Here is a 27,656-nt window from a genome sequence, read left to right on the forward strand (position 1 = left end):
TATACATAGTAATGCCTAGTACTACGGTACCTAGATTATTCGAATCAAATCAAATGCGATATCCGAAATCCGATAAGACCTTATCGATAAAGTTGAAGTGGCAGAAGCGGGTACGGGATGAGACCTCGCCCTCCTACTACTTAGGTATGTACGCGTGTAGAAAGGAAAGTAAAACGCGTCTTCAGTCAATTTCTGCCCCGCTACCATTTAATCCCCGTACTTAACCTGCAAACTCATAACGTAGGGTACATTTACATCTCTCGAGACTCGATCAGTTAGTCCCCTTAGACTACTTCATTAACAAGGGTTTTTTTTTATATTAGTATCAGAGAATTGTTACTGGTTATACCTTGGGAACTCTTCCCATCAACTCGTATAGCTATGCCTCCGCAGACTCAGACTCAGACTCAGAGACGGCGTAGAACAGGTAATAATGATGACGCAAACGAAGCCCGACGTCATCGCCAGTCCCGACGCAAAAATGAATCGGATGATTCTGAGGCCTCTGAAGAAGACCAAGATGGCGACGTCGATATGGAGAGGGCAGGCGACGGCTCAGAAGACCAGTTAGTGAAAAAGCTGGTCCGGTACGCGTTAGCATGCGAATATGCAAGGATTCCTATCAAGCGAGATGGCATTCGAGATAAAGGTAAGCCGACCTCGCCCAAGATATCCGGTTCGTGATAGTTCCTTACTAATTATTAAAAATGGCTACATGTAGTTTTAGGAAGCAATGCAAGATCGTTTAAACGTGTGTTTGAGGGGGCCCAAGCCCAGCTCCAACAAGTATTCGGCATGGAGATGGTAGAATTACCTGTTAAGGAAAAGCGCACCCTAAAGGAAAAGCAGAGTAAGGATTATATGGCGGCGTACATAATTATCTCCCACTGACCGGTTAACGCAGAAGCGAACGCTAGAAAAGCGGCTTCCCAAACCAACACGTCCTCTAGGCAATACATATTGGTCTCGACCCTGCCACCCGAGTACAAATCACAGTCCATAATCGCCCCATCACGAATACCGAGTACATCCGAAGAAGCTGCATACGTTGGATTCTATACCATGATCGTCTCCTTGATTGTCCTGAACGGAGGGGAACTAAGCGACACCAAGTTACGGCGATACCTAACCCGTCTCAATGCCAGCCAGAACTTACCCATGGACAGGACTGATAACGTATTGCAGAAAATTGTGAAGCAGGGCTACGTCGACAAGGTGGTGGAGAAGAGCGATGGCGACGAGGATGCTGTTACCTGGTGTATCGGATCCCGAGGAAGAGTCGAGGTTCCGCCTGAAAGTATTGCAGCAGTTATCACCGAAGTCTGGGGCGAGCTTCCCGATGATTTCCACAAGAAACTACACAGAAGCTTGGGAATACAAGAACCTCAACAAGCCTATGATGAAAGCGCTATGCTTGAAGAATAAGGGATGAAGTTTGGAGGCGCTGTAGATCAGAAGCCAATGCATGCATAGTGTACTTTTAACGATACCCCGGTAATAAGACCACGTTTCGCACAAAATTATTTCTAGTGTAGCCGTAGTCGACCTGGAGAACCAGATACGTTGTACGCTGCAGTCTTTATCCTCTTCTAACTGATCAGGACTGACCAACTTCCCTCCACTACCATAAGCCGTCCGATCTATACGGCGCATCGATAATTCGACATCGTTTAATAGTTGCCGGTATACATATTGCGGCATCTTGACTATGCTACGTCATCATTCTTTATTTATTTTTATTGATTATGATCCCGGATAGGCTCCTCGCCTTCACGAGGAGGCGGTGGACCACACGGCTGTATCATCTTACGTAGTAACTGAGCTCGAACTTTGGCAGCGGGTTCGTTTTGAGCGAGTGAGATATAGGCTAATTGGGAAGGATGGCCGACGAGGCTCGAGTATGTGTCGCGCGCGACGTTCGTTCGCCATTCCCATGATGTCGTGTCTGGGTGACCAGTGCCGATATACTTGGCTTGCAGTCGCTCGAGCTCCTGTTGGGTGCGTAGTTTGTCCGCCTGTACGCGATTTAGCTTGGGTCATTTGATCGAGTCAGTCCGTCAGTCAGTCAGGCATACCATGTCTGTATTTTCTGTTCTTCTAGACTTTAGAAGAAGAAAAAGTTATTTCGAGTGGCGTATAATTTAGTCCGTTCTAGCGGATGAGATGGTGAAAATATCAATATTTACTTAAGCTACCAGAAATCGAAGATAACTAATGGTTGTTCTTTATTGTTTTTATTTTTTATTTTTTATTTTTTTTCAATGGAGGTGTTGCTGGGAACAAGGGGTACTTTTCAAAGGTACTTTTGATTTTGGCCTTGCGGTTTTTAGTCCGTTTTCAGACTAGGTACCCCCAATCTTAGCTTCTTAGGTAGGTAGCTGGATTGTTCTAGGGAATTCCTCGGCATTCCTGATAGGACAAACGGTAATAAGGCACAATAAAATCAAAACGAACAACGAATCCGCGTGGTGCAGTGGTTAGCATGGTGCTGTAAGTAGAAAAATGTCTTCAAATTACTACTTTGCAAACGGTTACTAACAATTCGAAATAGCTTATACTTTCTCAAGTATTGAGGAATGCATAGGTCGTGGGTTCAATCCCCACCGTGGATATCTATTTTTTTTCTTTTTCCCTTTACCATTGTATTTCTTGTGGAATATAGAATGAGTAGTTATTTCCCTCGCTTTTTCCTATCTTAGTTGTTCGCAAGAGTTTTATTTTTATTAACTTAAATGCAAATAATTTTAACTATTATGTAGGTAGGTACTGTAATCTCATATGTTGGAAAACTTATGTTTTACTTTTAACAGTATGAAAAAATGTACGTACGTTATTTAAATGTGGATAAGAAACTTACACATATCTAACCTAACCCAGCCGGCTCAAGGTTACTTTAATGGTTCATACTACGCTGCATCTACCTGTAATAACCTACACCAAAGTACAAATGCGCGTCGTGTAATCGCATATATGTACGAGTAGGTCATCACATCATCACATCGTCGCATCGTCACATTGTTACATTGTTACATTATCGTCCCAGGCTCCAACTATTCCGTAAACAGTCTATCACGAATAGATTCTGGCTGTTGTTGACCTCGTTTCAACCATTCCTGGACACGGTATCAGCCTAGGTTGTTGATCTCACGACGACACGGGAACATAGCAGAACCGTCTATGAACCCCAAAATTACCTAGCCTCTACATAATACTTGGATTCTCAACTGCGTGTCTGAAAAGATGCTGGAGCCTTGGGATGAAGCCATCGCCCTTCAGAAAGAGCGCCAATCCTGTATCGACGATGTGCAATCTATTAAAACATCATGTGCCAAGGATCACGGCAAGAGGCATCCCTTCGAGTGCCCAGATTGCTGGACCCGCCTCCTTAATCGTATAAGGGATCGATATCTCAACTCTGCTTCTAAGGAGTGGTTTTCAGGCCGAAGGCCTTTTTTGCTCGAATTGGATACCATGTTTTCCAAGGCTCACAATTCCGAGGTCGATCTCAAGACTATCGAGCAGCGGATAGTCGACGAAAAAAAAGAATGGTACCGGGACAAGGTAAAAAATATTGGATTTCAACACGCTACGAAGTCACCGCTGGAAGATCGCATTCTACAGCAGAAAATCAACGATCGGAGCATATCAGCAGATCAACTTGCCTCAGAGCTGAGAGCCTCCTTCAGCGACGGTGCTGTCGAGAACCAGGAAGTACTCGACAAGTTTATAGAGCAGCTGAAACATGCCAGCTCACCACAGGCACGCGCCGAGGCCTATGTTAATATATTTTTTCAACCGGCCCACGACCCTTCTGGTGCGGCAAAAGCCCAAAAGTACATCGACATAATTAGAAACGGGACGTCCATCGCTGATACCATCACTGCCATGATCCGTGACCGTCATATGGCTAAAGGCGACCAAGACCAGAAACAGGCACTTCATAAACAACTCGAGGAGCTGAAGAGGGCTAAAGCGGCCCACGAACTAGGCAAGGCGAAACATGATAAGGCTCAGCAGGATAGAACCAGAGAAATGGCGCTTTCTGATGACCAACAGGACTTGCCGCCATGTTCGGCATGCTCGAGACCCCTGGATGCGCAGGATTTCATCATGTGTCCCTTATGCCAGATTCTGGGCGATTATTACAGACTTCATGTCCAGCCTACACTATTCTGTTCTCAGAAGTGCGAAAACGAACGCTACGTAAATTGCCCCCCTTACCAAATGCAATATTGGCGAATGAATTCTTACCGTTAACAGGAAGCGCATGTCGAAGCGGCACACGAGTGCGCATCAGGTCAGAGATGTGTTCTGCTTCATGATGAAGACGTCGAGATGGACGACGGCAGAACCGTCTTGGTCTTCTGTCGGGAGTGTGTAGGAACACTCGGCATCCCGTCCGTATTTTGCTCGGCTCGCTGTTTTAATGAGAACTTTCAGCATCATCGCGACGGAATTCATGTTCCTGAGCGGAAGAGTACCCAGAATGAAGTCAGGGATGATAATCAGCTTGAATTCGACCCTGACGGTAAGACGAAATATAAGGCTAGAAAAATCGAGGAGCACCTAGTTACGTTTGACAATGCTATAAAGGAATGGCAGCAGAAAACCGGCATCACGGTGAAATAAAGCCGCAGAATATATTTTAAACTTGTTCTCTTCTCTTCCTGTCCTTGTATAAGTTAAGAAAGGAGCCGGCTAAAATGGAGAAGCATGATGATGATGATGATGATACATATTAAGGTTAACCGCTTGCAATGTACCTGGCCTTTTTTTTCGAGCCCGATATATGGATTATTACGTATATGTAGCTAGGGTAATGTTAAATATGGTCCGAGTAGATGGATGTAAATAGGTATATAATACCCGCTAAACAACCCTTTCCTGCCTGGACGATCAAGGGGTTCGGTACCTACCTACGCAATAAATGCCCCGCATCCAAGTTACATAAGCTTGATATCTCCGAGGGGCAGGTAAAGGTTATTTAAATTCCAGTGGAAGGCCGAGACCTAAAGCTTTCCGTGCTCGGCGCCGATTGTATTTTTGGCCGAGCAAGGTTAATTGATTCAAAAAAGAAAAAAAAAAGAAAGCGAGGTTACTAAAAGCTTCCGCCGCGACAATATCACAATCGGCATTTTGTCATCAGCTGCACAATTGAAAAGCTGACGTCTCTATTACACCTTCAACTTTTCCCAAGTCCCATCAACCTGCGATCCGACCCAGCGCATCAAACATGTCCATCGCCTCAGCCCTGAAGGGCGACTTGCCGCAGCAAGCTCGATCATTGGTGAGTTTTACTCTCACAGAACTCTGTATTTCACAGCCATGAGCTGAGCTAACTAAAGTTATTTTGCTTTCTAGTACCGCCAGCTGTTACGCCAAGGCGAGCAGTTTGAATCATACAACTTCCGAGAGTACGCAAAGCGCCGGACGAGAGATGCATTCCGAGAGAACGCGGGCGTGCAAGACCTTAGAGAGATACAGACTCTGATACAGAAGGGTCTCAAAGAGTTGCAGATGATGAAGGTATGGCATGGCGTCTATGTCTCTCGTAGCCGACGGCCGCAGGCAGTGTAGCACGATGCGATGAATAGCATAACTAACATCTTGTTCTCGTCTTCCCCTTGTAGCGCCAAACAGTCATCAGCAAATTCTACCAGATAGATCGATTAGTAGTTGAGGGTGGTATATCGGTATGTTACTCGAGATGCTCATCTTCACGCGGGCGTACCCAATCGCTAAACCTACACCAACAGGGCAAGCAGAGCGGAAATTCCGGAGATATCTCGCGGCAGAAGGACACGGGGTGAGCATACAAGTTTAATGCAGTACTACGGCTTGAACGGCATCCGCTAACTTTACACGTAGATGGGATTAATATCACCCTTGGCGATGCTTTAGACTACCTGCGATAGGGTCAGCTCGTTCTGCTCGTCTTTACCATACAAGGTACCGTACAAGGTACCATACGAGGCGTGCCAAAATCTGTACCATTACAAATTCATTGTACATCAAGCGCGCGGTTGAATTATATACCTAGGTAGGCTTGCGGATTCCATTCTCCTGGTTCGCAGGAGTGTCAAGTTCCATTAGAGTAGGGAGAAGAATGGAAAAGGGATCATGTTAGAATCCGGTATGCATGAGACGGGGAACGAAAGTACGGCCTATAAGAAACGCAATGTATGGTACGAAGGGGGGGTATCGAGGTCATCTCTCATCATGATATCGATGGTTAATTCAATTCAACTTACTTAGTAGTATGAACCTGCGGGCTACAGCTCTATAATATGAAGGCTGTTTTTTTTTTTAAGCATGCTAGTAGAAGACTAACTAACCACTCAGATATTCGCCGCAAAGCGATCAATATATATCCAGGTACCTACATACTCAACAAAAAAATTTAAAAAAATAAATAATAAAAATAAAGTGTTCTAACCAGAAGTTTAGTTACTGTATAATAACGAAAACGTATTGTATTAACTATCCCGTACTCATAAAGATCAAAAAGAGACAAATAGATTCACAGAACCAAAGCTTCCACAACCCCTAGCAAATACGAATTGAATGTACAACAAATTGGTTAGGTTAGGCCTTACATAAGTACATTTACACTTTCCTACCTAATAGCGATTTGACACTTTCTCTAAATGTTGGTTGAATGTTCTTTCTAGATAAAAAAAAGAGAAGTTGCGGTGAGTGTGGATCGAACACACGACCTTCAGATGTGAGAATGAAGTTGGACTTCAGTCTGACGCTCTCCCAGCTGAGCTATCCCCGCGAAATTGATGAAACTTAGGACTGAAATCTGCATCTATATATGGTACGCAAACTGTGATACATGCATGTGGATACGAAGTACGTACTTACTACTACGTATGTACTGTGTACTGTGTACTGTGTACATTTAAAGTTAGATTGATTAGTCAAAAGCATTTGTTGTCGCGTTCCCCAAACTCTCTCACCTGCGCAATGACCCGTAGCCATTTCTGTTCTCCGTCGCATGCAAGTCAATCCTCTTGGATAGGTCCCGATAACTTCTTGCATCATCTGCTCCCGCTCCCACTCTCGCTACTGGCTCGCCAATTCGCTCTTGATAGAGATATCGCAGATACCAGAGATACAAACAAGTAGTTATACCTTTAAAATCATTGGGTTCTCCAAATTTATTCGTCCAAGACCGAAAACACCCCGAATCCGAATCGAATCGCGTACGTTGTTGGCCTCTTAATGGCTTCCAATGGCTCCTAATGTACGAATGCCTTCATACCCTTTCACTCCCCATCACCCCGGCCTAGCTAATAATATTCCCCGTTGCAGTTTCGCCAAAATACCCAAACGCGACGCGGAAATCGTAGCGGATATGTTGAACATGATGATTTTGAGGGTATGTTCTTCTCAGTCCATGACCCACGTCATATCGCACGTCGCATGATGGCACCAGCTAATTTTTGATCCAAAAAGGTCTACCCGTAAGACAATGGCGCCGGGAATGGGTCAAGATCGTACCGCCGACGCCCGCGGAAGCCGCTCAGAAGAACGATATATGGGCAATCGAACTTCCACACGGCATGCCCAAAGACTCGCATTTACTGCCTACGCATACTCAGGAGTTGCTCAGGGCCGCTCGCTCGGGGAGGCTGTATAAGCGACCGGCACCAGCGGAAGAGGAGGAGGTTGACGCGGACGCCGCCCTTGCGGAAAAACCGGAGAAGAAGGAGGATCCAAGCATCAAGGGCTACCAAATCAAAGTTTGGAAGCAGGTCGCCCGCAATGCCGAGGGGCCTACCGTCTCCCACTTAGCCAAACGCAGGAAAGGAGTTATCACACTGTCATCAAGTCTCCCCGCTGGTCCGTCCTCTGGTCCGACGATAATGAAAGCTACTGTCCGCCGCATCGACGCAGCGGGAAATCCCTATACGCAAGAAATCACACTGAATGAAGGCCAGCCGATTGATGGAGAGATCATATCGACTACGGTAGTTCCGGCACCTAGTACTGCTGCGAATGGCGAAATATCTGTCGCCGCGACTCCCGTCAGGAGACGGCCGCCGCCGCCAAAGAGAAAGCCTAAAGGACCTGGCAGAGGACGGAAGAAGAAGCTACCTCTGCCAGCAAACACACGCCCCGAGCCGTCTAATACGGGTGTGATTTCTAGTATTGCCGACGGGGCTAAACTAAATCTTCCTGAAATTAATGTAAGTTGGCCTCAGTTAGTGGCGTTATCATCTCGTACTAATTGCTATTAGAATACCAAACAAGACGACCTGTCCGAAATCAAAAATCAGGACAGCGAGATGGCAGATGACGATGACGGAGATGAAGGAGATGAAGACGGCGATGATGGCGAAGACGGTGACGACGGCGATGAGGAGGATAGCGAAATGCCTGATGGAGAGAACGGGGCTGGTTTCCGAGCCGACAGTGAAACTAAGCCTGATGGCGTTCCGGAAATCCCTCAAGGTACTCAGGCCGAACCCTCCACCGCTGCGGCAGCACCAGAGCTCTCAACCAACATTGAACCGCTACTAGCAAGGGGACCCTCGCCTCCTTCTAATACTAACTTAATCTCAACCCACCCTTCCCTACAGCATGCTCCATCACAATTCGAGGGAAGCCCACTCAAGAATGTGATAGCTGCGACATCACCAACTGAGTTGTCGCCAAAACTCCCATCGATAGGAGAACTAGCAAGTATTACTGCTCCAACCGATCCCGAGCCATCAGAAGAAACGCCACTGGATCCTGTTCCAACACTAGCTGGTCCCATTGAGCCAGTAACTCAGGAAACGAAATCGACCGTAGAAGAGCTTGCTGTGGATATAGAAATGTCGGATGGTCCTCATCAAGAGTCTGCGGTGGTGGTTGTACCACCCGTGGTAGAAGCGGAAACACAACAACCGGATGTTTCGGCGATTGATCGGCTACCGACGATGAATCATATTCAAAGTGAAAATACCTATACGCCTCGTTCACCGCCATCGACAGTTGCACCAGAGGCTGCGAGTACCGAACAATCGATTGAAACGGTTGTTCCTGAGACGACTGTGGAAGTGGTTGCGAATCAGGAACCATCAGCTCCCGAGGCGGCTCTGGCATCCGCCGGTGACCTACCAGTTCCCGGACCTCTAGATACAAAAGCTGAAACTATTCCGCAAGAAAGGGCAGATGAGAATGAACCTGAGAGTCCTGATCTGTTTAGTGGTTTGGAGGCAGCTTTAAATCAACAAGGGGGGCCGAAGGAGGCTACACCCGCTCCAGAAGCAAAGGAAGTCAAATTTCCTCCGGAAGATTAATAATTCTTGAATAACCCAACTCCACTGGGATGTGTTCCATTTTCTGGGTATGCGAATAGTGTAAAATAGCTGTGGTATATCTCAAGCGCAAGGAGTAATTGGTTTAGTTAAGCTAGCCATGAGAGAGAATATATATTTCTACTCCGTTATAGTTCTTCACTATGCCGTCGGTTCTTTGTAAAACCAAATGTCAAGAATAACAAGGCTCCCGTTGAAGTTGATGAATGCCTACCTCCTAGGTATTTATTTGTACACGTGTTGGGGGGTTGTCAGTTAAAGCCGATACCTTACCTAGAGCCTAGAGGTACCTAACCTAACGTTACCTTTTTTTAGGTATTGTAGGTACCAGGTAGAGGCTGGTTGGTCTAGACTCCGGCCATTCCTGTTTAGTGTTAAGCGTCTTGTTAAGCACCGCAGTTTATTCGACTAACACCCGTTTGATGCTCACTCATATGAAATAAACCTCTTTGCCTTTTTCTCTTTCTAGAATTACATGTCCCACACGGCGTCACAAGTCAACGCGCGATACAGAAATCAATAATCAATCAATAATCAATATAATGCACAGTGATCTTATTGCTAGCAATTGGCCTGCTAGATTAGGTAGTCAATCAATCCCTATCAATATATTTGCTCCCCAGTCCTTCGCGTCTGAGAGCAGAGGACTCCTAAACGCCGTCGCATGTGTAATGAATACCCTTTCTAAAGTCATCATCCGAAGCTTTGGTCACCCGAAACCGTATGCAATGCATTCCAAGTCCGACCCGCCGTGAAACGTCCTTTTCCATCATCTCATGTATTTAGTAAGTTCTCTCTTTCCCTCTCTCTCTCTCTCTCTGTGGCTCATACCGTCACCTCCGCATGTTGCTCCCTCTCGACCCGTTCGAGGGCCGCGGTAAGCCGTTCTTCCTCGGCTTTTCGTTGCATTTCCTGTAAATACTGCGCGTAGCGCGACTTCTTATTGTGTATTCCGCACTCAGACTTGGCCTGGCCCTTCCACCGACCCGCGCGCTCGTCCTCGCCGGCGGAAACGGGAGAAGTCGAGTGCCAGTCACCGACGGACTTGTACCCACGGTCTAGTAGCACATTGTACGGCACGTTGTTCTCCGTAATGTACTGCTTGACTTGGGTGAAGGACCAGTCAACCAGAGGGTTGATCTTGACAATACCGGTTTCTTCGTCGACCTCGAGCACGCCGATCTTGTCCCGCTCGCCGCCTTGGGAGCGTCGGCGGCCCGTTAAGACGGCGGCCACATTGAGTTCTGAATAAGCCCGCTGTTGCGGCTCGACCTTGGCGATCCAATCGTACAGTTCGGCCGCTGTCTCGTACAGCTTCTCGCCGTACCGCTCTTCGAATTCGGCGGTGGTGTTGGCGCTGTGGGGCTTGAAGGTGTGGATTTTGATGTTGGGGTATCTCTCTTTGACTTTGTCAACTAGGTCATAGGTCTCCTGGAAGTGGTACAGCGTGTCGAGAAAAATGAGGTCAACAGGCGAGGTGCCCGGGGATTCCTTCTCGATTTTAGAGAGCATGTCTGTGGATACCAAACCGGTGAGGCCGAAAGCCGTCGATTGATATAAATTGGGGAATAAGATTCTGACGAAACGAAGCCTGTCCATGGCGTTCATTTTTTCTAGCTGTTGATTGAGATGCCTGACGTGCGGCGCGGTGAGGGTGACTTGAGGCAGCTCGCTTGTGGACTCTGCGGTTGACGACGAAGCTGAAGCGTATCCTGATTCTAGATCGGTTGAAGAAGCTAAGGCTTTGGATGAGAGGCGTGGGGAGGCCCGCTCGACATACGACGACGACGACGACCCCATCTTAAATTGTGTGATTATAATTTGTTTGTTATGGAAGAAATATGTGTTTACCAGAGGGGGGATATACGTCTGGGCCAAGTGGGCAAAGACTTGAGAAGACTTAAGAAGACTGGCAGCTATGACGAAACGAGTTTATAAACTATATCGCTACGATGACCCTGAGAGGACGTTTTCGAGAGGCTTAGGAAACTTGAGAGGAGTGATATGAGTGAGAAAGAGATGGAGAAGGGGGGGAAACGATGAAGAGCAGAGGATCGGAAGGGGAAGGAGATTAGAGGATTTTTCACTATGGAGAAAAAAAACGCCAGAGGTGCCGTTAGAATTCTAAAAGGGGACACAATGGAAAGAAACTAGCTACTTGGATAGTTACCTCGAAATAACGATTTCCGGAGTATTTTACTACCTCGGGAGTCAAACCAGTTACTTTTTAAGTTTTATATTATTTCCCCCGTGTCTATACTGACTAATCCGGTTCTCGGCATGTGTTAACTTGTTGTCGAGTGATGAAAAGTTGTTGCATATTGAACTGGGGGTATTGCGCGATCTGCTTAGATGAGATTTTACAGGCGGCAGTAGGCAAAGACCGGAGACACCAAGACGTTAAGACGTTAAGGCGGTCTCTTAGAAATTTTAGACGCTGATCACGACATCGGCGCTAGTGTAATCGCGGACAGCACAACCTGAACCGACCCATTGCTCATTGCTAGAATATTGGGTCCTTTGCTTGGTAGTACCTTCTACCTATACTATATACGCATGTATCATAACCATACTGATCACGCAATGCCGGGTGTGGAATATTTAAACTTGGTCGTTGTTCTTCGAGAATAGATATAGATATAGATATAGATATATATGCGTGTATATAAATCTATATATAAACTTATAAGCCCACCCTTTTATTTGATGTGTTTAGGATATATTATTACCTATACACTTTGTTTTCCTTACACCTAGTATATTTGTTATTGTTATTTGCGCGGCTGTTGTCTCAATAGACAACCTAGTGGCTGTATAATGCGACGGCACATCAGTCCTGTAAAGCGTAGCAAATATTATGCCTATTCAAGAGGTTAGTAAAAGTTCGGTTGGAACTTGGGGTACTTGTCACTACGATACATCATACACAAAACTTCTCGATTTCATTCATATCGCCCCTCCAGTTCCTTACAGGCCAACAGACCAAGTGCTTGAACAAGGGTATGTCATCATCTTGAGAGGATATTGCGAATTGACAGCGGTTGTCGGAAGTTAGAGAAAGGAAAAAAAAAAAACCGAGGCTAAGAAAAGAAAGAAAGTTGACTAACTCGGGTCTCGGTATGATGTTGTGATGTTTCAATGGTTAAAGAGCCGCTTGAACGGGTCATCGGGGCCGATAACCGTACCTGGAATGACGGGGATCCCGGTCGTTTTTAACCTTTACGCACTAGTCCCTCTTCTGATAAATATACACTATCTACCATAGTACAGGTAGGTAGGTACCTACTTACAAGTTACCAGGCAGGTATATTATATACAGATGTACAATACCTACAATATCCATGGATGTGCTTAACCTAATGCACCGTTTCTCTGTTCCAACACATCTTGGGTATAGGTAATCCGGGGTAATGCACAGACCATTAGCATAACCTTGACATAAGGTCTGAAAGTCTACTACCTATGACGGCAGCTGCGGCAGTTCTTCGGCTAGCTGACTCAGCTATTCCCCTGTGAAGTTTAAAAAGTGGTGTGCAGGAGGTACTTCACGGAGCGCGCCGAGCGGCCGAGGGGACTCTCTGATCTTTTCTTTATCTCAGCGGACCAATAATAGGTTTTATACAGACCCAGCCACCAGGAACTGGTTAGCGGGCCCAGCACGCGTGCCTTACGCTTAGGCTGGCTAAGCTAAGCGCAGGTGAAGCAAAGGTGAGGAAAAAAATACCCCGCGCAATTTTGTAAACTTCACTTCTTTGCGAAATAGAGCCTCAAACGTTGGGCACCACTCCTCGTTCGCCAAGAAGGTACTTCCTATGGTGCCTCGATCCTATTCTATTCTATCCTATCCTATCGAGAAATCTTAACCTAGTCCCCTAAATGTTTGCAAGTCCCGGTCGTCATACCAAATAATAAAAACGTATCAATCAGTCATCATAATCTCGTCTATAAACATAAACCCCATCATGGCCGCCGACGATAGCCCCACGAAGCAAGGCTTGGGTCGGCCGCAGCTATCTTCAATGAGAACTAGTTCCTATCTTAAAGAACACCAGCAGTACCGACCTCCCAAGCATGCGGATAGTCATTTCGGTATAGATACCGTCGTTGAAGACTTGCAAAGCCATAGAATCTCCCCTCCCAAGACCTTCAGCCCTTTCAACGGCGTGCCCTCCAAAGATGAGCCGCCGCGTATCGTTGAAGGCGCTAGCCACGATTTTACTCACCCAAACTGCGCTCCTCCAAGAGGCACCAAGATAGATCGACTTGTTGCTACCTTGATCTACAAGTCTACCTCGTCCCATTCCACTGTCCCGTCTCCGAGACTCGCCTCGTCCAGCTCCGATATCCCCGCAAACCTTGCACCAACTACCAACATCGAGTCTTTTCCACTGGAACCTCCCGCCGCCGAGCCCGAGCCTCTCGATCATCTTTACGGTTCCTACATATCCCCGCTATGCATCACCTCTTTTCTTCACCTGATGTCGACTCTCCCCTTGCCTCAAGGCGTTAGTGAGGCTACTTCTTCTCACCGTTGTCTCGACGATCCGGACCATCCTCTCGTTGTCGAGTTAACTTTGTCGCCGGCGCCGTGCCCGACATATCTTTCGTTGGCGGATCTGAGGAAGCACGAGCTTATTTACCGATTCGAGAGGGAGTGGAACGTCGATGTTGTGTTGCAACATGATACCCTTTGGCGGCGATATCCGCGTCTGGTTGTTTTCGACATGGACAGCACATTGATTACGCAGGAGGTCATCGACCTACTGGCTGCGACCATCACAGACCCTCCAGATCTGGCCGCTAAAGTTGCTGACATCACTAGCCGGGCTATGCATGGGGAGCTGGAATTTGACGCCGCATTCCGGGAACGAGTCGCTCTGCTCAAGGGACTTCCGGCCACGATATTTGAGCAGCTGCGGCCCGTACTCAATGTCACGAAGGGAGTTCCCGAGTTATTGAGGGCGTTCAAGCGATTGGGCGTCAAGACGGCTGTGCTGTCTGGTGGCTTTCTCCCATTGACTAGTTGGCTAGCTAGCGAGCTTGGAATCGACCACGCACATGCAAATGAGGTTGTTATTGATGACTCGGGGCACCTGACCGGCGAAGTAAAAGGGCGCATTGTAGGTAGAGAACGGAAACAGGAGCTCCTGCTTGAAATTGCTAAAAAAGAAGGAGCCGCATTGGAGCAAGTCGTAGCGGTCGGCGATGGTGCTAATGATTTGTTGATGCTCGACACGGCCGGCCTAGGCGTGGCGTGGAACGCGAAACCGAGGGTCCAGCTGGAGGCCAATGCTCGTCTTAACGGGGAAAGCTTAGTCGACTTGCTTTACCTATTTGGACTTACTAGCGAAGAGGTGGAATTACTAACCGCGTAGGCCTACAAGATAGGTACGTTCATTATATAACTACTTAGGTACTCTTCTATTTCGTATGCGTATATAGATTTGGCCTGGCTTAATGCCACCTGGAAAAGAAAAAGAAAAAAAAAGCGTGGGAAATTCGGAGAGAAGGGCATAGAGAATATCCCATTTCATCAGAAAATTCATCACGATGGGGAGAAGCCCAGAAAAATATCAATTTGGATGTCCCACGGGCCACGGCCTTGGACAGGAATAAGTTATCGTTTGTAGGAGCGATGTAGGTGTTCCTATTATCACATTGGTTGATCCTGAGTCTAGTTAACCAGAGAATGTCGGATTTGATGACCTAGACGAAGCTAGTAATTTAAACATATCGAAGCATATATAGCGAATTGAACCGTAGGCGAACGTAAACGAATAGACAGAATTGGGAAGTTGACTTTTCGGCTAAATAGGCGGATTAATGACCGGTACAATAAATTATAGCAGCTGTCTTAACGTTTGGCCTAGGTTTAGGTATGTACAGTCAATCTAGACATGACGCATTCTCTTATAGTTCTAATGGCTAGAGGAAGCTATCTTATATCTCCTCGGAGAACATATCTAGTAGCCCTCCTTACCCCATTTGTTGTACTTGTCGTGAAGGTGCTGTGTACACCTAGTTAGTATAAACTGCCCAAAGTGCTGTAGAAGTAGACGGGACGATCTGCGCATGCATGCGTACCTTTGGCAAGGTGACGTCGGGAATGACGACGACGTTGACGGCACTGGGAGCGTCCTTCGGGGCGGCGGACGGGTCACCGCCGGGGTGGTATCTATATTTGCCCTCCGATGCACCGGTTTCCCATGGCATACCGGACCTGGCTAGGCCGACGGGGGCCTCAGATGTGGCTTGGGTTGGAGAGCGGCCTGGGAGTAGCGTGTTAGATTTTCGAAGTGCGATTGAAGAGTGAAAGAGAGCATGTAGAGAGTAGGTAGAGAGCGAGTATAGAAGGTATAGAAGCGCATACCGAAGTAGAGACCAGCACCGCCTAGAGCTAGAACCATAACACCTCCCAGAATCTGTTAAGCGAAACTAAGTCAGCACCTATCTGTAGAAAATACGCGCATATATAAATATATATCTGCGTCTTTCCTTCTTCTTCTTTTCCTTTTCAAGAAAGAAAAATAGTAATATGGTCGAATCTATGGACATATTACACCCATTACGGCGCTACGATGTGGTGTTTATGGCTATGACGCACCATGATTTCGGGGTTGCGCTTCGTCTCCTCCTTCAGGGCCGGGTCGGCAGCAAAACGGCGCGCTGTGGTAGAGAAAACCCGTTGGGAAAGGGCTCTTCGGGCGATGATAGAGGCCATGGCTTAGACTGTATTGAGCGATGCGATGCGATGCGATATCGTGGTGGTGATTTTTTTGGGAGGGGGGTTTTTGGTGTGTTTTACGCTTTGCTGTGATGCTGAGCGTAGGACGGGTCTGCGGAAAGTTCAAGCTTGAGAGAGGCTTCTACGTCGTACGATGTGGGCGTTTTTGCAAAATTGGCCAATGAGGTGTGATTTTGATGGTCTTGGTTTTATACCTCAACTTTTGAGGTAGGACTTGGAGAAATGCATATAAACGGTATATGCTCAAAGCATTGCATCGCATCGCATCTTTCCATGGGTCATGGTTGCATGGCTGCATCTAGGTAGGTACCTAACATTAGGTAGTTAATTAGGTACCGCTAGGCGAGGGCTGATAAGCATTAGCCCCCAAAGCAGCCGTCAAATTGTTATTAGGTTGTGCATTGGCAGGTGCTTTGATGCATTACATACCTAGCATGGGTAGGTACCTCCTAGGTAATTTATAATTATCACTTGCATAGGCACCTTCGCCGACTTTATGCATGACCGGGCTCTCCCCTTTAGAATTTGTCTTCCAAATCCAGTCCACGTCCTTCGTACTACATCATCTATCTCGCGACAACTGTGAACTTTACGCGGCCCCCTCCAGTTCGACCCGACCCGATTGTCTCTCCTTATTTTTTTTTTCTTTTCTATTTTCGATAACTCTCGCTACATCATCATATTCTAGTGATTCCTCTGTTTCGCGACGCCTGCTGTGCAGATACAGCCGACCTCCAGAAAAAAGGGATATTAACTTGACGCTCTTTTCAATTTCTTTCGATTTTACTTCCTTTGCCCAAACGCTATTATACAACTTCTTTATGCCTGTCTGTTTTGGTGACCCGACCAAGAAAAGAGCATTTATTATCGTCCGCAGCGTATAATTCTATAGCAGGGAACGTGTTTGCGATCTGCGCCGAGTAATCATTTCTGCTAGACCGGGGCACGCACCTCTTGAAAAGCTTTACAACCGTTTGCTTGGAGGGTATGCTATAAAATACGGTGTCTCATGGAAGCTCGATACTCTGGGTTACTATTTAAGCCAGGCAAATACCCTTGATCATGGCTTCAAATCCACCATCCACACAACCGGCTTCGCCCTCGGACGACACGGACAGTTTCCCCAGCCCCAAATTCCCTGCCGGCCCTCCGAGCATCATCTCTTCGCGAATGACCGACATCGCGTCAGAGGACGGCGATGGAGTTACTCGGGAGCAAACGAGGACGACTGCTGGGCAGAGGAGAAGTTTCCGCGTGTCCGACTCCCGACCCGGGACTGCTAGGACTGGCTTGTCCTCGTCGCGCGGCGCTTGGTCACAAGCAACTCCATTAAGAAAGGGTATACAAAGAGGAAGTAGCATAAGTGGTAGTATCAAAAGCGGCCGTCCGGCCAGCTCTACAAGCCGAACCCACGTACCCTTGGCTTCACATGCGTTCTTTCATCCTATGAGTTCTCAGAAGCTTCAAGCCCAGCGAGGCGCACAACGAACTGGATCTGGAATGCAGCACCGGTTGAGCGTCGAATATGTACAGGATGATAACGAGTCTCATATCGCACCTCAGGATGTTAGCACGTCGAGACCCGCACCACTTCTGGTTCGTCATATGACAGATGATGGGGACGCACAACTACCTCCTTCCAGGGGTACTGAGATTACAGAGCCGTATGATCGTATCACCGCCACTACAAGCCCGACTCGTGGTCACCACCCTACAGGCAGCCTTAGCGAGAGTATGCGCCCCTTGCAGAAGAAGGCCGAGGAGAAGGGTCTCAATCTGGACCTTGGTAAGACCAAGACCTATAGGGATCAGGAAAACTTACCGAGTCCTATCAGATCCCCGCGATCTTTCAGATCAGGGCTTTTCTTGCCGGGAAAAGGAGAGTCTGTTGCCCCCCCTGCTAACCGTAACATGCACGGTGCGGAGAAGCTGTCTTCTGGCGCATCATCCCCTCGGTTCACCCCTGCTACCGCTAATATGCCGGCTACAAAAGTCAAGGCTGTGAAAGAGAAGGTGCAGGGCCATGGCTATAACCATGAGTATTTTGAAGGCAACACTGTATTCTGCGTAGGAGGACGCTTGCAAAATACGCGCCACCGGCCTATCAACATCGCGACTGGCCTCCTTTTTGTTTTGCCGTCTATCCTTTTCTTCGTATTCTCTGCCTCCTACTTATGGCATCATGTCTCGCCTGCTGTGCCTATCGTTTTTGCCTACTTGTTCTATATCTGTATCTCGTCTTTCCTTCGCGCATCAGGTTCAGACCCAGGGGTAAGAAGTTTACCTGCCACCGAGCTTTCTCTTTTTTCTTCCAGTTATGATAACTGACAAATGAATGCCTTTTAGATATTACCTCGGAATATCCACCAGTTTCCCCCAGTGGATGAGCATGAGGACCCTTTGCGTTTAGCACCTCCGACCAACGACTGGACTCTAACAAAATCAGCCGAGTCAAGTACTGCAGCAATGGAGGTGCCAACTAAGTACTGTAAAACCTGCAACATCTGGCGCCCTCCTCGAGCCCATCACTGTCGTCTGTGCGATAATTGTGTCGAGACTCAGGACCATCACTGTGTTTGGATCAACAACTGTGTTGGAAGACGTAACTACCGGTACTTCTTTACTTTTCTAGCCTCTGGTACTCTTCTCGGGATTTACCTGGTTGGTGCGTCGCTTTCTCAGGTACTAGTCTTTTCGAAGGAAGAGAATGTGTCATTTGGAACAGCTGTCAGCCACTTCCGGGTCCCCTTCGCCATGGTCATCTATGGGTTTATATGCCTCTTGTACCCCGCGGCTTTGATGGGTTACCACCTCTTCCTTATGGCTAGGGGCGAAACAACCCGGGAGTTCCTTAATTCGCAGAAGTTCTTAAAGAAAGACCGATATAGGGCGTTTGCTCAGGGTAGCATGTGGAAGAACTGGGTTGTAGTGCTATGCCGTCCGCGACCGCCAACGTACTATCGTTTTAAGCATCGATTCGAGGAGGGGGATCAGCGTTTTGGGGTGCGGCGGAATCAGCACAGGAGCAATTCTTCCCGGGGCGGAGAGGACATGGAAATGCAAGCTGTGCGACCCCCTTCTACTGGCTTTCAAGGGCCAACCGCTCTACGCAACTTGACGGCCAGTACGCGATAAAGTGCTAGGTATATACGTCTCCTTCTACTTGGCTCTAGCGACCGATTGTCCTATCATTCTTTGCCAGGCAATATTTTATGTAATGTCTTGTAGCACGAATACCCCTTCAATCAACTTGCTTTTTTTTTTCGTTTCTTTTTCATTCTGTATTATTATGAATATCGGTATTAAGGGAAACGCGTGACACTATTGTACGTTGCTTCGTAGGGTCTCTGGAAAGAGCTGAGACCTGATATGTATTATGTATATGTATGAGGTCAACGGGTGATTAGGGATTAGGAACGGATTTGCCTAAATGAGGTTATGAAAGAAAGAACCGGGTTACGTTTATGTTCATGTTCATGTTCATGTTCAGACCTCGTGTGGAAAATACGATTCTATAAAAGTGTGTTTGTAATACTTTTCAACATCTTGCTTTAAGTAACCTTAGGTAGATACCTAACATAACCTGTACCCAACATGTAACCAACCCAACCCAAGATAGGCGAAAATGATTCGAAGGGGGGAGTCTGATATCACGTGATGGTTGGTATATGTTCGAGACATCCCATCGAACCTACCACCCTTACCCATGTCCACTTTGTCCACTCTTATTAGCCGTAACCTGATCAGGAAGTTGTGGACTTATTATAACCAGTTTGATTAGCTGATGGTCTCGTGAATAAATTTTGTCGTCAACTTTTTTCTTTCTTTTTTTTCTTTTTTTAGCTGGGTTTGTTTTGTTGCATTTCGCATCTGTCGAATCATAGATTCTTTCTTGCCTTTCTTACCTCTGTGGTACATCTATTCTTCATTCTTTATCCCAGCGTCGGAATTCTTTTAGAGCTGCTAATTGTATAGACTTGCCCTCTCCATTATCGCGCGTGCTGCGTATATCTCCTACATCGCCTACATCGCTCGAACGATGGGTCAACCGTCGTTTGAGGCATCTAATGCCATCATATATGTCACCTATGGAGTGTTCCTGTATGTTCATACTCGCATGTTGAGGTTATCTGCTAGATACCTATCTAATCATATATCTAATCATAAAACTGCAGGCTATTGGGAACAGGCTTGGCCTGGAAAATGAGAAATCAGTCTAAGGCCGAGTTTCTCGCTGGAAATAGAACTCAAACTGGTCAGGAGTCCAAGTGAGAGCTAAATGAGCCGACTTTTTAGTCTTTTCTCATTGCTCTTATAGAAACCCTCCGTCCCCTCTTCAAGACTTATACTAACACTCGCCTCAGCCTTCCCCTTGGCGCTTAACTTCATTGCTGCCGGTGAGTAGGGCAATTGCCATTGGTGCACCATTGGCGCTTAAGCGAATCGTGCCCTCTCCATCAGGGGATCATGAGCGGTAGCACCTGTGCAACAATAGAATCGAACAAAGTAGCGTACAAACAAGATGGTAGATCAGGCCTTGAGTGGCATATTATTACAACAAGACATAGAGTAAGGCTTGCGTAACTGACAAGTAGGTTTGTGCCAAATTCAACAATTCTCCTACCCTCTTACACGAACCCGTGCTCCGGCATTCGTTAAGAGGGTAGGTAGATTGCGGCTCACTACGGGCGCCGAATTGAAGCAGTTCTCCTCGGATAGGATCCAACCCCGCTTCAACTTCTGTCTATCACTACAAGTTTGCGGGGAGATCCCTGGGGAGCCTGTGGAAATGAAGCTGAGATTGTACCGTAATACTCGATCAAGTTAATGCTTGCGTGGGAAACGTGCTGCCGCTCCGGTCCCCCCTATCCCCCCCTTTTCAAATATGCCAAATGTACTGACACTATTTATCACTTTCCCAGCTATGGGTTCGGGAATATTGTTCTCGTACCCGCAACTTGCTACTCTAGCAGGTCTTCAAGGTGTTCTTGTGTATGCCATCTCGTCGGCTGTTCCGTTGCTCATCTTTGCGGCGCTCGCGCCCATCATCCGAAGGAAGTGTCCTGAGGGATTCGTCCTTACCGAGTGGACGAGACAGCGCTATGGCGTCGTGACGGCCCTTTACTTAGGCGCTCTGACGTTGCTTACGCTATTCCTCTACATGGTTGCGGAGCTTTCTGCTATCGGACAGGTCATCGAGGCTTTGACTGGGCTTAATGGCCTTCCGGTAGTTATTGTTGAATGTGTCGTTACGACTATCTATACCTGTAAGTCATCCCTCACTGTACAACTATGACTTGCCTTTATCCATGTACTAACAACTACACGCTAGCCCTTGGTGGTTTTAAAATCTCTTTTATCACAGACAACGTCCAAGGCGCTATGATCTGCGCTCTAATTATTATAGCAACCATCACCATTGGTGCTAAAACTGAGATTAAGCCGGAGTTGATCGCCGATTCCGGCCTGCTTGACGCAAGTCTCGTTGGCTGGCAGCTTGTTTATATCCTTCCCGTTGCCATCCTGACGAACGACTTCTTTCTGGCGAATTACTGGCTGCGCGCCTTCGCCTCCAAGACGGACAGGGACCTCTGGATCGGTGTGTCGGTGGCCATGGTAGTCATCCTGATCGTCTTAACGCTAGTTGGCTGCACCGGTCTTATCGCTGTATGGTCGGGCGCGTTCGAGCCTGATGGCGATGGGTCCGTAGCCTTTTTCCTGTTGCTGGAGCAGCTGCCTAACTGGGTTGTGGGCATCGTTATAGTTATGGCTGTGTGCCTGAGTACCGCAGCCTTCGACAGCTTACAGTCTGCCATGGTCTCCTCTGCTTCCAACGACATCTTCCGCAACCGCTTGAATATCTGGTGGATCCGTGGCGCGGTTGTGCTTGTTATCATCCCGGTGGTAGTCCTTGCTCTGAAAACACCGAGTATTCTCCAGATCTACTTGATTTCTGACCTCTTGTCCGCCGCTACCATTCCAGTCCTTATACTTGGATTGTCGGAGCGTTTCTATTGGTGGCGCGGATTCGAAGTTTTAGTAGGTGGCCTCGGAGGAATATTAACAGTCTTTATCTTTGGTACTATTTACTACGGCGACGCACAACTGGGCGGCGAGCTTATCCTTCTAGAGCAAGGTCTATATACCGGAGACTGGGGTGCGTTCGGAGCCTTCGTTGCTGCGCCGGTTGGTGGTCTACTCTGGGGATTCGGCGCTCTGGCAGTGAGACTGGCTGTCCAGTATGTGCTATCGAGGGTGCGAGGTACTCGGTTCGATGCGCTTGACTATCCCGCTACAGTCGCGACGGAAGATTCCGACGCATTGGCCGGGTCAAGCGAAGACGCTACGAACACCAAGATCACCGGAAAGTTTTTCTAGGTTGAATTCTCGGGGACGGAAGAAGGATAAATTAGAGAATGTCACCGTTATTCATTGTGATATTTTTGGGATAAGAAAAGGGGCTTTAGGCCTGAGAGTATATAGGTTGTTCGTTATGAAGGACGACTCCTATATCTCATATAGTTTCTCCTAATAACCTGACTTTATTACAATTTTACCTCATTAGAAGAGTCAATTAGGGTTTTCCGAAGGCAATATAGTTTAAGGTCACCAGATATCTAAATAGAGTCTGGATTTATATACTATATGATGCCTCGGCAAATTACCGCTTTACTAATGAGACAGATCTATAGACAACGTTAACTGCTTTTGAGTCTGATTTATACAGGTCTTATATGTACAAGCCCATATTATACAAGTTTTTTTTTACCACCCCTTCATTATCTACTTTCCTGGCTGCTCAGACATAACAGCTTGATAATTCTCTAGCTCGGCCCGATATTCCTCGTACGTCGTCTCGGGTAGAGTGCCCCATATCTTCCAGGGCTCAGCCTCGTAAGTATTCTTGTCTATAGCCGCTTGTAGCACGATGTGCTCTACCATCTTACGCACGCGTTCGCTGCCGGGGACCTTGACACCACCCTTGGAGTCGTCGTAGCGCGCGATGCGCTGGACGCTAGCGATGCTCACGACGATCTGCTTCAGGGCTTTCATGTCCCCATTGGGTAGAGGTTGGTATCCGGTGCGCCAGTCGGCGACGCGGGGATATAGCCAGGTGCTGGCATAGCGGACGAGCTCCCATTCGGCGCGAATACCACGGGGACGGGCGTCGATGGTGGCAGCTAGGGTTTGGAACAGTTCGGGAGTGCAGATGCTGCGCAGGGTCTCCTTGTCGCCGAGGGCCATGGCCTCGGACATCTGAACGTGCAGGGCTTTAGCTGTAGGTATAGCGGCGGCGCGGTGGAACTTGAAGAGCGGCCTGCTTATGAAGGGGGTCGGTTGAGACATGACTTTCATGGACATTATAGCCCATAGCGCGCTGTAACGAGTCTTGATATGTAACCATAACATTTGGAAGAACTTGCTAGGCTGGCGCGGATATCGCCAAAGAGGAGGGGCCACGAGGGTCTCTGTAGGGCGCAGAGTGAATAATTATGAATATATAATGTATATATATATATAGAAAGGTATGGTTGGTAGGACTAACGGGGTATTAACATGGTCATGGAGGGCTCCATTTGCTGTTGGTTTCCTTGTCTAAATGATTTCATAGTCCTTGACCTATTGCCTCCCCTCCTCGCAGCATACGGGCGCGAGGGAGTCGTACTTATACTTCGGTAGACGGTGCACGTTATGGGAGACGGGGCTCGTAAGGCTCGTAAGCGCATGGGGGAGAGCAGCCATGGTCGCGACTGACGTAGGAGATCGGCCATGATTTTCGGGCGTCTTTAGGAGGGGCGGACGAAGAGTGTTGAAATTAGAGATGGGAGGGGGAGGGGGAGGGATGGGGAGGTTGACTCTCGACTCGCAAGTCAAGTTTTATAGAGAAAACATTGGGTGATGTAAAAGCAGTGAGGCTAGAAATTACGAGTAGGCGACATTGATCTTCCCGTTGCGCAGTGGTGCTGGGATGAGAAATACTACTAAGTATCTCTCTTCCTGTTTCTCTCATTCAATAAAAAATTTAGGTGGGGCTGGTTTCTAGAATGGTACCTAGATACTATTATAGAGGACATTTAAAGAGAAGAGCTTGGAAAGGCTGGCCAATAAGATAACAGCAATTCGTTGGATACATAATAATCGCCTTGGTTGTACTACCTACCTTATACCACCTTACTTACCTGGTATACGTATAGGTACGTACCTACCTAAGTAGGTGGTAGTAATAATATGACCTCACAGGCCACATTGCTCACAATGTATTTTGCCAATTTACTATAATCCTACCTACCATATACAGCCAGAGTACGTGTACATCAATTAGATATATTACATATTTAACCTAACATATTTATATATCCGCGCATTGTGCGACTTGGATTACTTTCTGAACCCGTCTTTATCCCTCCTTCCCCTCACCCCCCCCCTTGGTTTTATGTAACTAACACCGCCAACCGCCACCATTACAACCATTTACAACTATCACAACCATCACTACCGTCCACTACCGTCATCACTACCAATTTCCTATGGCCCGATACGATTCGGCTACGAATATACCGATCGAAAATTGGAAACCGAGTTGGGGTTGGGCAGAAGTAGTCAGTTAATAACATAATCTATATACTACTACTCCTACTCCTACTACTACTTTGAGCCGTCTACCTCTTGCGGGAAGGCCCCTTGAATGGCCAACCCAAGGTTTAGGCTTCCCTCTTCCAGCATAAATGCTACCGATGCCGCCGATAAACCTCCCAGTCCCCCCTCCGCTTCCGCTTCCGCTCCCGTCGTAGCCGTTTCCCTCCTACAGCCCCGTGTCGCCGTTGCTCTCGGCGTGCCCAAACGTTGGCATCATACTCTTTCTGCCTGTCGTCTACTTTCCGTCGTCCCTCCCATTTTATGGGGTCTTCGTTACGCCCTACGTTTCCTGCTTGCCGACTTGCTACGTATATCTGAGCAAGATCAAGGTCGTGATGCCAGTCTTTCCTCCTTGAGATTGACCGAGACGGCCTTGGCTGTTATATGGGTATGTCGGTGTTGGTTCTGCTGGTTACGAACTCGTTTCGTATTCTTGCTAATACTGCTATTCTTTATTTTATTTTTTTGTGCTAATTCGTCGGCTCTCTGTCTCTCTCCTGCAATAGTGCTACGCCTCTGCATACCTCGCCTTCTTTTTCACCGACTGTCTTATGTCACGATGGCTCATCAACTATACGCCACAAGCGACAGTCGTCCGCCTTTTCACCATTAGTTGCGCTTTCGCATACCTTACCTCGTGGATCGTATATCTAGCTGGAGGATCCCAAGACCCCGGTCTACTACTACCAGCCTGGATCGGGATCGCTACCATACTGACCCTCTGTTACCACTTTACCCAACGCAAGATCAAGATACGAAAGGAGACATTCGCCAGTATCAGCGTCTTTTCTATAGCGAGCTTCATTAGTATGGTGGCTTTACTACTGCATTCCCATTCGACTAGAGCGGGATATCAGAACGTCCCGATTGTTGCATTGACGAAACGGGCATGCCAGATCGGAGCATATATCATTTTTCGTATCGTAGGCCTCACGGGAGACTTGGATGGTTTATGATGCGGGTATTGGCTTCATAAGGGTGTGCCTGTGCTTTTGTATCTCGGTGCCGCCAAAACGCCAAAAGATGCCTACTAAGTTATGGTTGTATCGATCTAGTGAGACTTTTAGACGTGTCTAATTTGGCTATTGGCATTGGCATTGGCAACGAGATATTCTTAGAGGCGTTGGAAATTTTATTAAAGAAGAATCAAACTCGAGTATCATAGATGTACTCTAGACTAAATGAGACACACACACACACACACATATATATATATATTTATCTATCTTAGGAAGATTAGATGTGACACTCTCTGAATGCTTGTAGTTATGATCGGATTATAACTTTGTTTGCGCTTAGATACCTATCTACCTAATATATACCTACGTGGTATAGCCTCCGTTGACTCTGTTCCTATGAGGACACGAGAGCTTTCATGCCTTAGGTACCTCTGTTATATTAATAGCAGAACATGAAACTTGTCTTTCTAACCAGAAATACTGAATGGAGTTTACTAGGTTAATAAAACACCCCAACATAGTATGCTGGAGAAGGACGGTAGTAAACCCTGAACCGATGATGACACTGTAGTATGTCTCCAAGTGCTTGATCCCTTTCCATAGCAGGTACGTATATACCTTACAATTGCTCGGTTTGCTTGTACCCAGGGGGAAAGAATACCGGACCTCACCTTGGACGAATAAGGTAGGCGCCTTATGTTAGGTTAGGTAGGCATTTATCTTAGGTATGTATTTAATGATATACATAGTACGTACATGTGTATCGGCTCTTGCTTCCTGGAGTTGGCCAGCACCACTAGGGGGTCCCGACCGCCCACAACACGGTCGCGACTTCCCTCCGCTTTCTTTCTCCTTTCTCCGTAGTCCGTTCTTGCCTCGCAACTACCAATCGTTCCTACAATTACAAAACCTGTAGTTACAGCGGCAGGAGCTGCCCACGTTTTCTTCTCAACTCTTTTTTTCTATTTAAACACCGCAGTCCCTCCAATGATGTTGCTTAATCTGCCTACTTGGAATTCCTGCACATCGTTGGAATTTTAGGTACCTACAGTATTAAGTTCAGTTTGCGTCCTTCTTTTGCGTCCTTCTTTGGAACATCCACCGACTTCACCAACTTCACCAACTTCGTCAATCCTACACCTATCTTACAACGATGCCCTTTTCAATAACAATGTCTTGTCTTCACAAATATTATGCAAATTGGTATACGCCTTAACATATGGTACCTACTCTAGTAAGTCTTCCCCTTTATTCTCTCACTTTCTCTGCCCAAGTCGTCCTTACCGCCTAATTGCCTGTCGCATCCAACATTGGACTAATGGCCACAACCTAGATGCCCAGTCTAAGGAATGGAGCGTTTATTCGCTTAACTTAATTTTGACACTTGGGACAACATCCGTGCCGACAAGAGGGTTGTTGATGACACCCTAAAGTTCACATCACTTTCCCAAATACGGATGCAGACATAATGATGAAGGTGAAGAGCCCAGCTCCAAACATCAAAAGCTCTAAATGGTGCCTAGTTGTGATTGGTCGCACCCTTCACCAAGTCCTTACTGCTTTTAATCATCAATTTAATCACCAGCTAACTTGATAATTCGAATGGTTTGGGCTAAAATGCCATATTATTGTGAAAGGTGCAAGGGAAAAGTTACTAAAGTACATGCAACGCAACTAGCATATCAACCACCAATTCTGGTTTGGACATGATAAGTGCTGATGGCTGCGTGGAAATGAACTAAAGTACAAAAAAGACAAAAGGACAAGTGGCCGATTGGCCTCTGGTAGATAGGCCTAATCTATCCTAGTCCATGTCTTGAGAAGAAAAAAAGGTACACACAAAAGGGGGGAAGAAGAAGAGAAGATCGACCGCAATATCATGAGATAATCAGTTGATGGCTAATCAAAGGCCACCTGAACTCCTATTAACATCTCATTTGCTCAATGTGGATGGATGTCGAAGCAAGATTACCATAATAACTGCAGCTCATGTTCTGAGTTACT

At 47.0% G+C, this 27,656-nt stretch overlaps 13 protein-coding genes and 2 non-coding genes across 15 annotated transcripts; 10 read left to right on the forward strand and 5 right to left on the reverse strand.

Annotated features, from left to right (window-relative positions):
* The first annotated feature begins 135 nt into the window (after window positions 1-135).
* On the forward strand, window positions 136-1,616 carry F4812DRAFT_7053 (MAGE-domain-containing protein). Its single transcript, XM_047939336.1, has 3 exons — window positions 136-649; window positions 722-850; window positions 905-1,616. Exons 1-3 carry the CDS (start codon window positions 382-384, stop codon window positions 1,423-1,425), a joined length of 918 nt encoding a protein of 305 aa, XP_047794590.1. The 5' UTR covers window positions 136-381; the 3' UTR covers window positions 1,426-1,616.
* A 120-nt stretch (window positions 1,617-1,736) lies between these two features.
* On the reverse strand, window positions 1,737-2,484 carry F4812DRAFT_454091 (splicing factor 3B, subunit 5; the record flags this gene model as incomplete). Its single annotated transcript, XM_047936578.1, has 2 exons — window positions 1,737-2,015; window positions 2,455-2,484. 2 exons carry the CDS (start codon window positions 2,482-2,484, stop codon window positions 1,737-1,739), a joined length of 309 nt encoding a protein of 102 aa, XP_047794591.1.
* Window positions 2,460-2,612, forward strand: F4812DRAFT_t1. Its single transcript has 2 exons — window positions 2,460-2,496; window positions 2,577-2,612. It is a non-coding gene; the product is annotated as a tRNA-Leu (tRNA).
* A 628-nt stretch (window positions 2,613-3,240) lies between these two features.
* On the forward strand, window positions 3,241-4,629 carry F4812DRAFT_448927 (uncharacterized protein; the record flags this gene model as incomplete). The annotated part of the gene is made up of 2 exons (XM_047935914.1): window positions 3,241-4,203; window positions 4,261-4,629. 2 exons carry the CDS (start codon window positions 3,241-3,243, stop codon window positions 4,627-4,629), a joined length of 1,332 nt encoding a protein of 443 aa, XP_047794592.1.
* A 116-nt stretch (window positions 4,630-4,745) lies between these two features.
* F4812DRAFT_6844 (uncharacterized protein) lies at window positions 4,746-6,424 on the forward strand. The gene is made up of 5 exons (XM_047939311.1): window positions 4,746-5,287; window positions 5,362-5,526; window positions 5,631-5,693; window positions 5,757-5,806; window positions 5,869-6,424. The coding sequence occupies exons 1-5, from the start codon at window positions 5,234-5,236 to the stop codon at window positions 5,876-5,878; spliced, it is 342 nt and encodes a 113-aa protein (XP_047794593.1). The 5' UTR covers window positions 4,746-5,233; the 3' UTR covers window positions 5,879-6,424.
* A 264-nt stretch (window positions 6,425-6,688) lies between these two features.
* Window positions 6,689-6,778, reverse strand: F4812DRAFT_t19. The gene has a single exon. It is a non-coding gene; the product is annotated as a tRNA-Phe (tRNA).
* F4812DRAFT_408232 (uncharacterized protein) lies at window positions 6,738-9,755 on the forward strand. Its single transcript, XM_047932349.1, has 4 exons — window positions 6,738-7,249; window positions 7,318-7,384; window positions 7,462-8,195; window positions 8,247-9,755. The coding sequence occupies exons 1-4, from the start codon at window positions 7,238-7,240 to the stop codon at window positions 9,291-9,293; spliced, it is 1,860 nt and encodes a 619-aa protein (XP_047794594.1). The 5' UTR covers window positions 6,738-7,237; the 3' UTR covers window positions 9,294-9,755.
* On the reverse strand, window positions 9,756-11,576 carry F4812DRAFT_408237 (putative PHOSPHOADENOSINE PHOSPHOSULFATE reductase). The gene has a single exon (XM_047932350.1). The coding sequence runs from the start codon at window positions 11,109-11,111 to the stop codon at window positions 10,137-10,139; it is 975 nt and encodes a 324-aa protein (XP_047794595.1). The 5' UTR covers window positions 11,112-11,576; the 3' UTR covers window positions 9,756-10,136.
* Window positions 11,577-13,130: 1,554 nt separating this feature from the next.
* Window positions 13,131-15,007, forward strand: F4812DRAFT_7250 (phosphoserine phosphatase serb). The gene has a single exon (XM_047939357.1). The coding sequence runs from the start codon at window positions 13,274-13,276 to the stop codon at window positions 14,684-14,686; it is 1,413 nt and encodes a 470-aa protein (XP_047794596.1). The 5' UTR covers window positions 13,131-13,273; the 3' UTR covers window positions 14,687-15,007.
* Window positions 15,008-15,274: 267 nt separating this feature from the next.
* Window positions 15,275-16,032, reverse strand: F4812DRAFT_454097 (uncharacterized protein; the record flags this gene model as incomplete). The annotated part of the gene is made up of 4 exons (XM_047936579.1): window positions 15,275-15,319; window positions 15,396-15,580; window positions 15,682-15,733; window positions 15,916-16,032. The coding sequence occupies 4 exons, from the start codon at window positions 16,030-16,032 to the stop codon at window positions 15,275-15,277; spliced, it is 399 nt and encodes a 132-aa protein (XP_047794597.1).
* A 442-nt stretch (window positions 16,033-16,474) lies between these two features.
* On the forward strand, window positions 16,475-19,677 carry F4812DRAFT_408244 (zf-DHHC-domain-containing protein). Its single transcript, XM_047932351.1, has 2 exons — window positions 16,475-18,327; window positions 18,403-19,677. Exons 1-2 carry the CDS (start codon window positions 17,119-17,121, stop codon window positions 19,189-19,191), a joined length of 1,998 nt encoding a protein of 665 aa, XP_047794598.1. The 5' UTR covers window positions 16,475-17,118; the 3' UTR covers window positions 19,192-19,677.
* Window positions 19,678-19,768: 91 nt separating this feature from the next.
* F4812DRAFT_7364 (uncharacterized protein) lies at window positions 19,769-20,635 on the forward strand. Its single transcript, XM_047939373.1, has 2 exons — window positions 19,769-20,157; window positions 20,232-20,635. The coding sequence occupies exons 1-2, from the start codon at window positions 20,096-20,098 to the stop codon at window positions 20,326-20,328; spliced, it is 159 nt and encodes a 52-aa protein (XP_047794599.1). The 5' UTR covers window positions 19,769-20,095; the 3' UTR covers window positions 20,329-20,635.
* On the forward strand, window positions 20,636-22,637 carry F4812DRAFT_7365 (uncharacterized protein). Its single transcript, XM_047939374.1, has 2 exons — window positions 20,636-21,323; window positions 21,389-22,637. Exons 1-2 carry the CDS (start codon window positions 20,942-20,944, stop codon window positions 22,432-22,434), a joined length of 1,428 nt encoding a protein of 475 aa, XP_047794600.1. The 5' UTR covers window positions 20,636-20,941; the 3' UTR covers window positions 22,435-22,637.
* F4812DRAFT_7356 (uncharacterized protein) lies at window positions 22,637-24,084 on the reverse strand. Its single transcript, XM_047939371.1, has 2 exons — window positions 23,603-24,084; window positions 22,637-23,525 (listed from the first exon to the last, which is right to left on the reverse strand). Exons 1-2 carry the CDS (start codon window positions 23,826-23,828, stop codon window positions 22,840-22,842), a joined length of 912 nt encoding a protein of 303 aa, XP_047794601.1. The 5' UTR covers window positions 23,829-24,084; the 3' UTR covers window positions 22,637-22,839.
* Window positions 24,085-24,281: 197 nt separating this feature from the next.
* Window positions 24,282-25,898, forward strand: F4812DRAFT_408255 (N-glycosylation protein-domain-containing protein). The gene is made up of 2 exons (XM_047932352.1): window positions 24,282-25,081; window positions 25,200-25,898. Exons 1-2 carry the CDS (start codon window positions 24,743-24,745, stop codon window positions 25,647-25,649), a joined length of 789 nt encoding a protein of 262 aa, XP_047794602.1. The 5' UTR covers window positions 24,282-24,742; the 3' UTR covers window positions 25,650-25,898.
* Window positions 25,899-27,656: the final 1,758 nt, after the last annotated feature.

Source organism: Daldinia caldariorum, assembly GCF_022478825.1.
Source record: "Daldinia caldariorum strain CBS 122874 unplaced genomic scaffold F4812scaffold_1, whole genome shotgun sequence".
Classification (NCBI taxonomy): domain Eukaryota; kingdom Fungi; phylum Ascomycota; class Sordariomycetes; order Xylariales; family Hypoxylaceae; genus Daldinia; species Daldinia caldariorum.